This window comes from Plasmodium coatneyi, chromosome 8 (assembly GCF_001680005.1).
Source record: "Plasmodium coatneyi strain Hackeri chromosome 8, complete sequence".
Classification (NCBI taxonomy): domain Eukaryota; phylum Apicomplexa; class Aconoidasida; order Haemosporida; family Plasmodiidae; genus Plasmodium; species Plasmodium coatneyi.
This window is the reverse complement of record NC_033563.1, coordinates 1,324,438-1,340,645: the sequence shown is the minus strand read 5'-3', so window position 1 is coordinate 1,340,645 and position 16,208 is coordinate 1,324,438. Positions and strand designations below refer to the sequence as shown.

The window sequence follows — 16,208 nt, the reverse complement described above, 5'->3', positions numbered from 1 at the left end:
AGTGGATAAATTATGTATATAATAAATATACGCATAAAGAGAGGAATATATTTACGCAATGGTGTAAATGGTATATGTATTATTTTCTATTTATCGCGATTTCTTTTTTTGGCGCAGATTGGAACGTAGAATCCTGGTGGATAATTCCCTAAGGAAAATTCTCCTGATTTGAAGAATTTTTTTTTTTTTTTGGACTAACAAAGCACGCTTTTTTATGATAAATATAAGCTTATTTTTTCTCCATTTTACGCATTCAATTTTAGTGGATTTGTTCAATTTTTATGATAAAAACTATATGCATTTTTTTCCCCTCCCTTCATTTCTGTATTTTTTTTGTGGGGGTCGTTTTCTACATAGGACCCACAGTATATAGCTGGTCGTGATGGGGAACGCTTATTCATTTTGTTCAGTGATTTGAGGAATCGTGCTCAAGCTTTTTTTTAAGGTCAATTCTCTTTTTGTTTTTGTTCATTTCTTTTTTTTCGTCCTGTTCGCATTGCGCCTAAAGTACTCATAGCTGCATTTGAGTACCTGTGGACGTCAAGCGGGGGATACTTTTTCTAAGCGCGTGTGACAACCCGCGTGGCAGCTCGCGGAGCTGTTCGTTCGTAATGGGAAAAGAGAAGGCGTCACTGCGGCCAAACGAAGTAGTAAGACCCACCACCTTTTAAAATACCGTCCCGCCAGAAATCACACGAAAGGGCAAAGCTGAAATGAAGCAATATTTACGGGTGGGAGAATGGAAGAGCTCCTGAACCTGTACCCTAGCGAAATTAAAGGTTTAAGCGAAGACAACTATGGCTTGCTTAACCGGTTTGTAATGGCCCCTCGGGAGAGGAATGAAAAGTGTGATGACGCTGACAATGTTAGGGAGGAAGAAGGAGAAAAGAATGAAGCCGCAGGGAAGGAAGGGACAAATTTTGACCATGCAAAGGAAGTAGACACAGATGATGGTTATTATGGGTCAGACAGACTGTACGATAATGGAAATGACAAAAATAAGCTTCCCTTTGACAAAAAAAAACACGAAAAGTTGATAAAAAAAATATGCTATCGTAACGATTTAAAATACTACAATTATTACATTAACAATTTTGAAAAAATAAAAAACATCAAAGGGATAAAGGACAGAGGAGAAAATCGAATTTGCGTGTTAATCCTTTGCCTAAATTATATATACTGCAATTTAAATAATGAAATTATGACCATTCATGAATTGAAAAGGCAAATAAAAAAAAACATCACCAAGACCAGAGTTTATTGCAAAAACTTAGCCAAAATTTTGTTTATCATATGTGGTAAATTACAAATAAAAAATTTTACAAAAAATGATATACTTTCATATATGGAAAAGTGTATTACAACGATAATTAAGAGGCTGAAATATTTGGACGATAATGTGGAACGTCAGGCTGACCTCCATGTGAGTAGCAGGGCGAACATTTTTGATGGCATTTTCGATTTTATAAATAATGGCTCCTGTGATGATTTTGTTATGAAGGAGGAAGGGGCACTATTCGGTGAGGTAACTTCAGATGTGGAAGAAGTGGGGGAGATTCCCCACGCATGCCTAAACGATACAGATAATACACAGAGTGAAAACTGCAGTATCAGGCGCACGGAGGGGATAAGAAGAAAATCCAAAACGCAGAAGAGAAAAAATGAAAAAGATGAGGGCAATGAAAGGAAAAGAAAAAACACCACAACGTCGAAAGAAGTGACAAAAGATATAGACAAAAATGTGATGATCGAATTTTTGGAAAAAAATGTAACGTTGCTATCTTTATACTGCTGCGTGGTATACTCCATATTCATTCTTTCGAATCGAACTGAAAATATGGACACCAATTTGTACAACAAGGAGAGTAGAAAGTGCGGCGGGAATTTGCATTATTTTCTGTGTTCGTCCATTATCATCACTTTTGATGTATTCAATATAAAGGTAAAAGACCAGTTTGTTTGTTCCTGCCTAGGTGTTGTCCAACAGACGATAGCGACAGAAAAGAAAAAAATGCTGAAATTCTTTTTAACCACATTTAGTCAGTTTCTTGGATTGGACGTACCCTCCATTCAGGCAGTCCCCCTATTCATGCGCATCCTTTTTAGCAACTACATCCTCCTGCAAATGTACTTATTTTACATCGTACAAAATTACCAATTGATAAAAAAAGAGGGCTTCCTACTTGCAATGGAGCAGTTGCAAATCTTTTTAGCGAAACTGTTTGGAATTATTCACCAGAAGTTTTTAAACGTAGCAGATATTTCTGTGGATTACGACTTGTTCCTTCGATCGGATTGGGTTTGTAAAAACATCGTGCAGCTCGTTTCGCAAAATGATAACCTTTCAACTGTGAAGAAGTTGTTAAAAGATTTAACCAAAAGTTACCCAACGGAGCAGGAAAGGAAAACTCGAGGTGAATATAGTTTTGAGGAGTCCTACCAGATAGACTTGAACCATATTGATTTGTACATCCCTCGAATTTTAGCTCACTGCTTGGGTATCTGTAAAGGGCAAATTCCACCAACTGATAACCCCCTTCCATGTCTTTCTGTGGGGGAAGAGAAGACTATCCTCGAGCATCACCACAAGAAGGGGAATGAATTGGCAAGTGTGATCAACGTTAAGTCGTCACTCCACGAGGCAAATGCATACGGGGAAGACACGTTTGATTATCAGAGGGATATATTCGATGAGGATGGAATGGATCGAAGTGCTTCCCTGAATTGTAGAAATGAGGGGAATGGCGACCCGAATACCTACGACGAATCAACACGAAGTAGCAGCTCCAATAACACCCCATGCACAAATGCACACAGAAAAAGCCCCAACAGTGGAGTAAAGAAGAAACAGGAAGCTTGCCTAGAGGAAACAAAACTGGAGGGAAATCACGCAGCCCATTTTGAAAAAGGGGATACATTAAAAACACAATGTGAAAATGCCTCACTGGACTTCTTCTCCTGCCATATAAAAATTTTGAAAAAAATAAACCTACAAAATATACACGAAATGAACATGGAAATAATTCCATTTTTTAACGTGAAGATAGTTGTTCAGTTTTTATTCTACAGTGTTTTGAAGAGCATTATTTACAATTGTTATTCGGTCAGTTTTTTTAGTGTCCACAATTTGCACCGGTCCGTTAGTACCAGGAAAAGCGCAAAAGAGGATTCACGTGTGTGTGAAGAATTGCAAAAGGGGGAACCTCCTTTCATGTCCATTTTTTTAAAAAACAAAATTGCCAGTAAAATCAAAGAAATGAAGGGTAAAAAATACACCTTCCAAAAATACATAATTTGTGAACAACCCTACTACATAGAGAAGTTTCAAAATTGTAAAATGTTTGGAGAAGAGGCGAGGAGGTTTTTAAGTGACCAACATATTAAACTGGAGAGTGTTAAGGATTTGTTCCCGAAGTGTGCTATTGAGGAAGGCGCGAATGACTCCCTTTTCTTGGATACTTCCAGCGACCGTACTTTTAATGGCGCTGCTGTCCAGGCGGAGGGGGAACAGTCTCCCTTGTGTAGAAATGACAAATTGTCCGGGAGTAGCGCAAGTGGAAGTGGAGGAATTAAAGGAAGTAAGAACATGCTGATGCGAAGCAACAGCCACGGCAGAAGTGACCCCCACAACGGGAAGAAAATAAAAATAGCCCTATGCCACTACGACGTGAGTGTCGATAATTGCAACGATTGCCACAACAGCCTAAAGGAAGAGCCATTCACCCTGTTCGATTATATTTACAACAGCAAAATGATGAAGGAATACAAAAACGTCGGGCAGTTATTCTCCAGAAAAAACTTTACTCTACTTTTTAACATGTTTAACAATATGAATTATCCATTCCATGGAAATAAAAAAAAATTAGTAAAAATGAACGACTGTTTGTACCACACCTACCATTTAATAGGCATTAAAAAAATTGCCGGCAATGGGTATAGCTTCACCTACAAAAACGAGCTAAATGACAATTATTACAAAGTCCTAAAAACGAAAATTTGTAACATTCTGTCTTTGCAAGACATTTATTTTTTGTTTAACCGATTTTTTTATTTCTTGTTTGTTTATATCAAATCGCACTGCTGCTTTGGGGCGAAAACTGGCGGCCATTCAGGCACTGCCGATGAAGTAGAGCCCCTGCCAACGCAGTCATCGCAGTCATCACAAGCAGCGAAGGTTTGTCCCTGTAACAAGGCCAACTGCTGTTACAAAATTAAAACCATTGTGTTATTTGGAAACGTCTAGGGGGCCCACGTGCCACACCGCGGAGTGCAGCTAGTTTGTATCCCCTGCGTTTTATTTTGTACATATTACATATTACGTGTGCACCTGCATTGCGTGTGTCGCTTTGCGTCCATTTGGTGTCCATTTTGCAAACCCGTTTGTCCTACATAGGGGTTACCCTCATTACAGCACCCGTCTCCCTTTGTGGTTGCTCATGTACTGTCTTTTTTTTTTTTTTTTTTTTTTTTCCGTTTGGTAAAATAAGCGCGCAAGAATAAGCTGTGCGCGTCTGCGGAGAGAATACATGATTGTACTCATCCCGCTGCAACTTCTCATGTGCAAAAGGGGAAGGGCTTCCATTTGGAAACTTTTTTTTATTTCCCCCATTCCATATGTTACAACTTTTGTGTCACGTTTGTTTAAATTAAAAAATACAAAAAGCTTTAAAAAGTTAAGTCTACTGTAAAAATGAGGTGGAAAAAAAAAAAAAAAATAGTGGAAGAAGGCGCTATACCCTACATAGCAGAGAAAAAAATTAAAAAAGAAACAACTGCAGTATGTGCACATGCACAGGGGCAGCGTGGGATGGGGATCCGTTTCGCCTTTTCTCACACCAAAAATCATGGGAAAAGGTGGAAAATGTGCGAAGCGGCTGAACAAGTCACACCAGGCGGGGGGACAAATCGTTTCCCCATTCTGTCTGAACAAACATTTTATAAACAGACTATTGTCCGCCCCCCTTCCTGGAATGGTAAAAACATGAGCTGCGTGCGTGCAGTGGTTGCATGCTCTCCCCTTTACGCACAAGCACACACGCAAAGAGGGAGCGAGAATGACATACATATGTTCAACACATTACGTAGTGTCAAAACGGCGTATGCATTCAAACAGTGAAAATTTTAATAAACAAACCTTTAAAAGGCGGGTAAAACATTGTGCATGAGAAAAAAAAGAAAATAAAAAAAAGGGCATACTCATGGCATACCAACCTTTCTCGTTAATAAAACAATATTTAATAAAACAGTTTGTCTTTGTAGCGCTGCTCCTACAGTGGAACAGTTAATTGCACATATCCCTTGTGAGTTATTCGTGCGTGGAGCCTCTTCACGCGAAGTCACATCTTCATGGACTTCTTCGTCGACGTGGAAACCAAACTGGTGGAGCCCTTTCTCTTCTTCGATGACTTCTTTACAGTGTCTTCAGCCGTTTTGGCCTTCTTGTCATTTCTGTCATTATCCTTTGTATCAACGCTGGAGGATAAAAGGTCCGGGCTCAAGTTGTTACTCTTTGCTTTGCTACGTCTGCTCTTGTCATTCTTACTCAATATGGATGAAGAAGAGGGGGAAGGGGTGCTGAGCTTTTTCCCTTTGGATAATTTTCCATCCAATTCTACGCTGGAATCGAATGTTTCCACACAACTGTTTTCATTTTCCAGGTCAAAATGGCTGCTCACTCTGGATGCATTTCTACTTAAATCGTAGTCACTACTTTTCTTGGATTTGCTGTTACTTCGCTTTTTCGATGTGCTTTCAAAAATCTCACTGCTAAGGCTGTCATCATTCTTTGGAGTGCCTTTTTTCACCTTTCCTGACGAATGGTTTGCGTTGTTAATTGTGCTACTATTGCCCATTTTCTTCTCTTCAATTGTATTTGTTTCTCCCGTTTTTTTCTTACTTTGGTTGTTACTTCTAACTTGTGATGGAGTTTCCTTTATTTTTTCCACCGATTTTCTCCTCGAATTATTTGAACTTTTTAAAATCTCATTTGTAGAATTGCTATCGCCTATACTTGTCTTCACTGTAATTGTGCTGACCAAATCTGAACTTTCTTCTTTACTTTCTGTTTTCTTTTTTGAGCTTTTCTTTTTACTTTTTTTTTCATTTTCATCTGGTTCTATGTCAGCGTTTGTTTCTCTATCATCTCCGTCGTCGTCCAGGTCACCATAGTCTTCGTCCACCTCTTTGTCTTCTTCGTCGTAGGGACTGGGCGCATTCACATCGGTGGGTTTTTCACCCCCTGGAATCGCCTCTCCAGATGTTGCAGCGGTGGGAGATGCTTCTACCTCGCTCTGCTTTGCTTCATTAATTTCCTTTTCTACTTCTTTCTTGTCGGATACAATTTCCTTGTCCCCTTCAAGGCTTCCCAAATTTTGCGTGCTCTCCGTTTTTTCCCCCTCTAAAGTTGTTGCTGTACTAGTACTTCCTATCTTTTTCACGTTGCTTTTTTTCTTTTGACTAGGGGTTAAATTTTCTGAGCTTCCTGGATTGACCTCCTTAGGGGGGCTACTCACCACTTCGGATTCTTTGGAAGTTATCAATTGCTGCGTCACCTTTTCGTCTCTTTCTTTCTTTGCTCTTCTCTCTCTGGATTTTTTGTCCCTGTTGGTAGTACCAGCTCCATCGGGGGCAATTACAGGAGCGTTACTCATAGCTGTTTTTTCTTTATCGGTGGGGGCTCCTACGTTGTCGTTTTCGTCAGTTTTCTCCACTGGTTGGGTGCTCGCCGGTAGGTCCTTATCATTTAGTGGGTCACCAGTTGGGGGGTGCTCATTCAGGATGGTCCCACTTTCCTCCTTCATCGGCTGGGTGTTCCCTGCATTTTCACTGGGCATCTGGCCACCTACCGTTGGGGTGCCACTATCGATTGCACTAGGACTGGCAATTGCACCTGAGATGGCACCCGTGATGCCGCTCGGGCCGCAAATTGCCGCACCGTTTGTTCCTGCCGCATAGTTGTTCCCCGCTTTGCCCGTTGCACCACCAGCATTTCCGCCATTATCATTCGTGTCGTCCACCTCCACTTTATCAGACCGATTAAAACTGTTGTAGTCATAATTCGTTTTCATTTTTCGTCTCTTATCTTCATTCTTCCTTATGTGTGAATTTTTAACGTTCCCATTTCCGTTGTTGTTTAGGAGTTCCTCTTTCTGGTTAATGTCAAAGCTGAGGAAGAAGTCGTACAGTTGACCCACCTTGTAACCCTTCAACTTCAGTTCGTTGATATCCTTAAGCATATTTAAATTACTGTTGCTAATTTCCATTATTAGTAGCCTCTTAATAAGGAGGAAAAACAAAATTGGGAGTTTCATATTTTTACAGAACTCTACTTCCTTCTCGTTTAAGAGGTCCAGTTCGACAAAAGTGTCTATGTTTAATTTTTTGCTTTCTTCCATTTCTTCTTCGTCCTTTTGTTTAATTTTGCATTCCTTTTTGCTGCTCTTCAGGGCTTTCGTGCCGACCTTCTCAGCCTGTTCCTGCGGGTGCTGCAGCTGTTGTTGCATCTGTTGTTGTTGTTGCTGTTGTTGCTGCTGCTGCTTGACTGCTTCCTTGGCCCTCCTGTTCTTCTCAATTTCGTACTCCTGCACCTGTTCAATATTTTGCAGACCCAGCGTTTTCCACTCCTGCAGTTTGGTCAACCTCTGACGGAGCTTCTGCTCCTCCAGTAGTAACTGAATGAAATATTCATGATGTTGCGGGGAATGAAACCTCGATAGCGGCTTAAGCGCAGTGTACAATTCCTTTTCCTCCTTGGTCCTCTTCTTATCCCTCTGCATTTGTGACTTGGTATCCAACAGCCCCCTCTCAATAACGGTCCTTTTTCTGTAAATTCTCTCATCCAATTTGGAGTTATAAATTTCAAGCACTTGTAATTTTAGCTCCTTCTGTTGAGGCAAATCTGATTCTTTAAATTCCATGTCAGCTAATAACAACTCCGCATCGTTATCATACTCAATATCGAAGTCTCCTCTTAATGGCCAATACCCAATAATCTGCGTTCTGTTATTTTTCTTCGATTTAGGCTGCACATATTCATCATTTTCGTTTATATCCTTCTCTGCCACGTGTTCAATGTCGTATGGATTTCCATCTGGCTTTATTAGTAACCTTTTATTATCTGGCAACGGTGCACAATTCGATTTAAGGTAAAAATTATAGTAATGTTTTTCACATTGTCTATCCGTCTTTGGAATTTTAGCAGCAGAATTCACCAAATCAGCTACTTGTTCCCAGTTTCCAAAACCGTACTTGCTTATCCCATCTAGTAGTAACAGCTCCTCTTCTGCACTCCAGTTTAATTTATACAAAGGGAAGTCATACTTTGGTATGGGTATATAATTGTGATAATTGTAATGTTCACATTTTTCGGACTTCATTTCTTTTCCACTGCTGAAGCAATTTACACATAAGTCGAAGTCTACACATTCGGCACACCTTATTCTAATCGCATGCGTTATATCTTTATTACATATATCGCAGTGATAATTGCTGTCGAAAATGTCCTCTTCAACTGTTCCTTCTAGTGAGATGTTATTGCTGGTAGTTACATCCAGGACGTGACTTTTCAAAGATGCCATCCTTTGCATGTCATTCATATTTTCCATAAACTCGAAATTGGTACTTCCCGAAAGCATGTTATCCTTAAACATGTGTGGAAATGGCTGTGCTACGTTTTGCTTGAATGGCATACCCCCATGCTGTGCTTGGATCATTCGCATGTGTGGAGGTAGGTTCTCCAAATTCTGCATTTGCATCTGTTGCTGCGGATGGTGCTGCTGCTGATTATGTGGGTAGGACATGTTTTGCTGCTTCTGCCCCTGCAGATGCAGTGGAGGCACGTTCTGCTGCGCGTGGTGCAATATGCTCTGCTGCTTCTGTTGCTGCTGCAGGAACAATTGTTGAGGGGTCAATTGGCACTGCTGAAGCATGTACTGATGCTGCATGTAGGGACTGTGCATCCAATCGTAGGAAATCTGCTGGGGACCCATGGACTGCGGAGATGACGATCCTCTCGGGAAAAACGGCGGCTGCTGCTGGTACATGTGCATGGGGTTGCCATGCATGAATGGCGGCACGTTTTGCTGGTTAGGAGGAACATTCGAGAAGGACAAGTGGTTGGGTTGTCTGTTGATCGAGCCGGATATGCTGGTCGTGTTCATCGTTTTCGGCGTTGGGCCCATCTGCTGCTGCATACTTGGCTGGTGCTGAAGCTGTTGGGGCATCCCCTTCTGCGCGGTGGACGAACCAGGCGATTGCATTTGCAGCTGCTGTGAATTCTGCTTGGTCGGCAGGAGATGTGACCCCGGAAGTATGCTCTGTTGCATGTTCTGTTTGTTCGTTACGTTGTGACTTATGTTGCTTATCGGGTTTTGCACGCCATGCTGTTGCTGCGCCTGCTGATGTTGCTGGCCACTCACCGCAGGGGGGTTGTTCCCGCTGTTACTATTGCTATTGTTGTTACTACTACCGGCGCTACTGATATGCTGCGATGTGCTGCTACTCTTGTAGGGATATTTCAGCGACATAGAATTTACATGGTTTGGCGGGTTCGTTATGGACGATATGCTGGACGTGTTGGCACTTCTTTGCGAATTGCTAGAGGAATCCATTGGGTTCATTACATGCCTAGGCATTTTCTGCGAAATGGAGTTGCTCCTCCGGTCAAGTGAATTCATCGATAACATTTGTGGAATTTTCAGGATAGAAGCATTTGACTGTTTCTGGGGACCCTGTTGGGTTGGAAACTTCGAAGGGTTATTTGGCTGCATCATATTATAGGGGTGGATATTTTGCTGGTGAAATAAATGCTGTAAATGCATCTGTTGTTGAATTTGAAACTGCTGGTGCAGTTGATTCGGCATGAAATTATTTGGGGGCATGCTACTATTACTGCTGCTGGTACTATTATGTTGCTGTGAGTTGGTTACTTTGTTATCTCCTGCGTTCTGTCCTGGGGACATGAACTGGTTGTGCTTCTGCTTCAACATTCCTCCTGGTGGTGGCTTCATATTTTGCATATTATCTAAGGGGTCTGTTCCACCCCCATTATTGCTATTCATGCTATTATGCATGCTATTTTGAGCCCCATGTGGTTGTACCATGTTCGGTCCCATAAACATGCTCGGGAAATTCATCCTTTGATTCGGGGGCACGTTGCTCAACCCGCCCTTCCCACTCATGTGGGGCATATAATTCATATTTGAATTGTTCATCTCTGCGGGGGACCCGCCCCCCTTGTTCATTAAACTGTTCGATGCACTTCTAAGCAGCCCAATCGCTTTGTTACTTTCTGCATTCTCAAAGAAGGGGTCGCCCATTCCTGCATTGTTAAGATGACTGCCACCACTGCTGTTTTCATTTTTGTATGCATTCTCTGAATTCGCTGCATTGCTGTCTACGTAATTTCCATTCATCAGATTGGTTGCATTTTCCTTCTCGTGATTTCCATACATGTGATTCATTTCGTGCACGTTAATGGCGTTCCTTCCTTTGTCCATGTTACTACGGGTGTTTTTATTATCATTGGTATTGTCCTGCTCGTCCTCCTCTGCATCGTGGAACGCATCCCTGTTAGTATTGTGATTGTTGTTATTGTTGTTCTCCTCGTTGTTGTCACCACTTCCTCCTGCACCCCCAAGGCCACCTCCGCTGCTTCCAGAACCTTTCATGCCACCATAATTATTCGCGCTGCCGCCCCTATTGGGGGTGTCACCTCGGCAGTTGCCGTTTGAATATGCGCCGGAATAATTATTCCCACTGTTGTCACCTCCGCTGTTACTGATGCAGTAGGCCGTAGGATCGCCACCCCAATTGGGGAAGTTCCTACGGGTACTTTTGCCTGCACCGTAGACAGGAAGTAATGAGCAATACGAGGGCTCCCCAACCTTGGGGGCCGAAGATTTGTGTAGTTCTTGTTTTCCCCCACTGAGGGATAAAAATTCAATCACCATATTTTTACAAACCATCTTAAAATATAACATTTTTTTTCCCTTTAGGGGAGTAAAAACTTCATTATAATGTCCCATACATGCCGCCTTGTCACCCTTTTCCAATAGCGCGCAATGGGGACTATCACTTCGGATGGTATTGCTTCCTCCATTTTGATTCTGTTTCCTGTGTTCTCTCCTTGCAATATACCTTTTCTTCTTTATCCCTTTATTATAATATTTTTTTTTCGTTTTTTTACTCTTCCTGTGCACCACGCATGCTTCCACCTTTACATTTTTGCCACCTTCCGAATGCCACCCGTTTGTATGACAATCATCCCCATGGCTTGTGCATTCTTCATTTGGATATTCCGTATGACGATTGGGAGGAAAGCCTTTTTGTGCGTTCTTCTCATCGATCCTCTTTCTCACATGTACGTTGTTACTACTGAGCAGTTCTGCGTGGTTATGACACCCACCATTCAATTCTCCTTTGGTTGCCCTTTTCAGGTGCTCAAATAGCAAAATCTGGATGATTACATTTTTTACTATCTGCTGTTTGAAATTTCTTAACTGCTCCTTTCCGTATTCTACACAGGAATTATAAACTCCGAAGCTTCCTTCGTGCGTTGTTAATGTGCATGAATACGGCCCACCATATTTATATGTACTATTCATCATATGATTAATTCAGAGAAAGAGTAATTGGGCGGGTTGAGGGGGAGGTGGGTGGCGTGGAAAGAGGCACAATGAATGCCACTTACATTACATATGCGTGCACATACGTAAATGGAAAGTGAGCATGTGTTTTTTTCAATTATATTTGTCTTCGTTTGTTTTGCCTGTTTTGCTTTGTTTCTTTCTCTCTTCTTCCCGATTAGTTGTGCCGGTTTGTGTATACTTCCCTGCTGCTGTCGTGTTCGGTTTGGGCACCCAACCTAGCTGCGCCGGTTTCGTGTCGCTGCGTTTTTCCCTTAAACTAGTTTTCCCCACTTTGTCGGAACCGTTTGCCTCAGCTCCTTCGGTTTCGAACAATTTGGGGAAGCTAAGGACAATTTGGAACTGTTCCCGTTTTTCCAATTTTGCAACGTTTCAGTTTTCGGACAAATTTGCACCCGCTTGTCAACCCTTAAATAAAAGGTTAAAACAGTCACAGGGACGCACAGGTGAAATCAACACACTCAAATTTTGCAATTCTTAAAATGTTCTTAGATCATAAAAGAGAGATTAAACATGAACATATAAGAAAAAAGGGGGATTCTCAATCATCATTCCCTTGGTAGGTTAGCACAAAGTCGTTAAAACCGCTTCGACAGGGCGGGGGTTTAAAACACGCATGAACATTTCTCTTCCCCAATGGTTCTTCGCATTTCAGCTTTTTCGGGGAACCAGCCCTTGTTGCCCGTATATGTACGCAAAAGTATGTCAGTAGTATGTATGCGTATATGTACATATATATGTTACATACATAATATCCCCATATGCGCATAAGCGCCGGGTGGGCAGAAAAAGTGCGTCACTGGCAGGGGTTAATTACGCGCATAATGTACGCATTCGTACAAACATACGCGCGCATATATTGCGTATATTATTTTACATATATATATACGTATACAATTTCGCTTTTTTTTTTTTTTTTTATTCGCGATATTCTTCCTTCTCAGGAAATTAATAACATATAAATAAGTGCGATTTTGAACTTATCTTCCTTTTATTTTTACTTATTTTTTCTTTATACGTAAAAAAGGAATAATGGTCAATTTATCCAAAAGAAGAAAAAGCTAAGGGTTTTTATAAAAAAAAAAAAAAAATTTCAAAATAGTGCATGTTAACGGAGGGGGGGGGTAGGGTAAAAATGCCCAAAAAGAAAAAAAAAAAAAAAAAAAAAAAAAAACGTTTATTTTTGGTATGAATATGGATACGTAAAAGTACATTTTTATGTGGGGATTTAATCTTATGCGTACCTCCTCGCCCGTATGCTATGATATATGCCATTTTATGAGCTTCAAAAGTGGCGCACGAAGAATGTATTCCGCGCGAAAGGGAATTAAAAAGGGGAAGAAAATCAAATTGTTAAAAAATGCAGTTCCTTTGGTCATCGCTAACTTAATACGCGTGATTGGGAATATTTTAAAATTGTACATAAGCATATACCATACAGTTAAAAAGTCGAAAATGTGAAAAGTTGTACCCCTGCTGAATACCTGCGTCGTCGCAACAGAATGCGCAATTTAAAGGGCATTCTCGCGCTATGTAAAATACTTATATAAATGTATATAAATTTATATGCATACATTACATACGCTTGGGCTTACCGCAGCTATGCGTCATCGATTAACGGAGAACGTATCCACCTTTTCGATTGTCCCGCACATGTACGGTATTCAATTTGTTTAAAAAAAGTCATTTGGTGCTATAAAGCTCCTTTTCTTTGTATACGTGAAAATAACGATTGCATATACGTAGATGTGTCAACGCATGGTAGGGGCATGAGGGGCGGGGGTATATATACATGTAGTGGAATTTTCCAAAGGGTTACAAATTACAAACATGCAATTTTTCCCATTTGAATTTTGCAAAAGGAGGGATTGCAGTACAGGGGAAACTTCCCCACTGCAGAATATTCCCTTGTTCGCACATGTGCCATACGTATAACACTTCCTCGATCATTTTACGTGGGAAAAAAAAAAAAAATTGCTAAACGGTTAACCGTTGGGATGTAACGGTCTTATGTAGCTCTTCTGCTGTGAAGCTGTATTCCACAAACACCCGCGTGTCGGAAAAAGTAGCACTATCCGTGGTGGAAACAACTGTACGCATATATGTATGTATCCTTCGGTGGAATAAAGAAGAAAAAAAAAAAAAAAAAAAGCAGACATGTGAGGGAATATGCGTAAACTGTTCCATTAAACTTGTCATAACGGAATGCAAAAACGGGGGGCATTTATTTAAGCATTGTTATGTAACCCCCCTCCCCCCCTTCCTTCCGCAATGTTGTAAGCATTTGCTAGCTGCATATTTGAGACACGAGCAATTTCGAGAGAGATGCATTCGCATCATTTATACGATTGTGCAAAGAAGAAACCTCTCTACACACACCACCATCATATGTCCAAATGGACACTCTTATGCGGACACGCAAATGCTTATACACATACTACGGATGTGAAGATAATGGACCAACACACACGTACATAATTATGCACATATTGCATACGTGTAGAAGGATGTAATGGTTCCACTGAAGTAGCTAATACACACAGAAAAAATAATGTTGACGCACTGCCAACGAATACTACACGCACGTGTCATGTGTAAAATGTGCACGTCTGAATATTTACACTCGTGAAGTTATAATTAAAAAGGGGGGAAGGAAAAAAAACACTTTTCTTATTGTTCGCTCTCATGTGGGGATAATACATTTGACAAAAAAAAAAGATATAAACACATGGATAGATTAATCACTATAAACGTGGCAATGCATTCTGACTCTTTTCTCCTTTGATTTCTTATTTCGGAGTTCCTTCTGGTGACATGGAAGGAAAACCCATAACTAGGACTTCTCAAAAAGATAAAATAGCAATACACTACTGTAGTGCAAATGATAAAAATAAAAAAAACTAATGAACAAAATGTATGAAGAAAAAAAAAAAAAAAAAAAATGCATATTTGTATATATGAACATTCTTGTACATATTTACATGCACAAAATAAAACACTGCATCAAAAAAAAAAAAAAAAAAAAGAAGAGGTCCACAACGCGCAGGTGAGGCAAATTTACACCAATGCACGACTCACACAAAACGGATCGTCTAATTGGAAAAAAACCCTATGATGAGGTTATTTCCCCCGCGAAATTCAACATAGAAAGGTGTACCGAAAAAGAAAAAGCGACCGTTTCATAAAATACAAAGGACACTTTCCCCCTTTTGAGATTTAAAGAAAATGTGTCCTTGTCATGGTGGGGAATTATAAAAAATGGAAATATATATAATGGTGCTCGGAATGCGAAAAGAGTGCATATTATAGCATCCATTTTCAGCGTAGAGTCAGTCCGTTCACCTTCGAATTGGCCAATTGGATTGCACCTACATGGACGCGAAATGGGCACACCAGCGGTTTAACTTACACACTGAGAAAATTCTTTCCAACTCGATTAAGCGTATTGCACTTTTTCATTGCTAACGATGTCGCCGATGGTTCTACAGTGCTACTCTTCTAGCACACGTCTATCAATGCGTGCAGGAATACATGCCGATGAGCATGCGCGCTGTGCCTCGCTTTTGTCCCAAGTGTAAAAGAGAAACGGTTGAACAGTTCGTGCTTTCATTGTGCGAAGAACAAAAAAAAAAAAAGCGAAAAACATATCAACCCTGCACAGTTAAACACTCCTTTCGCTCCCTATCAGCATGTCAACTTTTGCCCAAATCGCAATGAACACACCTATGTGTTGTGGATACTTCCCTACGAAGTGGACCACAGTGAGCGATTTATGCAAATATCTAACCACACACAATGGAATGCCTTATTAGAATTCTCTCCTTCGAAATGTATGTGTATAACGAGACGCACAAATTTTTCATTTCTTAAATGTTCCACCTCAATTTTGTGAATTTCCTGTTTGTGCCAAATAATCCTTTCAGGGAACGTCGCAAAAGGGGGACGTGGCCCAGCTAGCATGCAACTGTTTCAACCAAAAGGAGGAAAAAATGGAGATGGTAAAGGATTTAATATAATATGTTTGCACTGCAAAAGATGGATAACGTCAACGTTTGTGCAGATAACCCTTTAGGGGTTCTATCCACCAAGAAATAGTGTAATTTTTTTAGTACCACCCACAAAAAATGAGCCTCTTCGGTGCAAAAGAGCTTCGTCCGTTCTCCTAATTGGGAATAACAAAGCAGGTGTTCCTAGCGCAGTACCGGTGAGTCGAAATTGCACAAAGATTGAACCCCTAGAGGGGGAACGCAACGCACGCACAAATGCACCTGTTGAGAGGTACCCCGGCGCGTTACGCTATACTATACTAGAACATATTATATTGCACTATTTTTTATTTTTTTTATTTTTTTTTTTTGGCATGCTTCAAAAACGCCGTTATTTTGGAACACCATCGTTTGGCGTAACCGGGATAGTTAAACGCGTACGTGTAGAAATGTATGCATGATGGTATTTTTCCTTTTTTTTTTTTTTTCACATATATTAAATTGCAACACGCGTTAAGCGTTTTATACAATTGTAACCACTCCTCTCCGCCCTTGTGACATCGATCTTCCCAATTTT

At 40.7% G+C, this 16,208-nt stretch overlaps 2 protein-coding genes across 2 annotated transcripts; one reads left to right on the top strand and one right to left on the bottom strand.

The window, feature by feature from the left end:
• Positions 1-739: 739 nt before the first annotated feature.
• PCOAH_00022010 (Uncharacterized protein) lies at positions 740-4,243 on the top strand (the record flags this gene model as incomplete). Its single annotated transcript, XM_020059008.1, has 1 exon — positions 740-4,243. One exon carries the CDS (start codon positions 740-742, stop codon positions 4,241-4,243), a length of 3,504 nt encoding a protein of 1,167 aa, XP_019914430.1.
• A 1,093-nt stretch (positions 4,244-5,336) lies between these two features.
• Positions 5,337-11,606, bottom strand: PCOAH_00022000 (Transcrition adapter 2; the record flags this gene model as incomplete). The annotated part of the gene is made up of 1 exon (XM_020059007.1): positions 5,337-11,606. The coding sequence occupies one exon, from the start codon at positions 11,604-11,606 to the stop codon at positions 5,337-5,339; it is 6,270 nt and encodes a 2,089-aa protein (XP_019914311.1).
• Between the last annotated feature and the right edge of the window lie 4,602 nt (positions 11,607-16,208).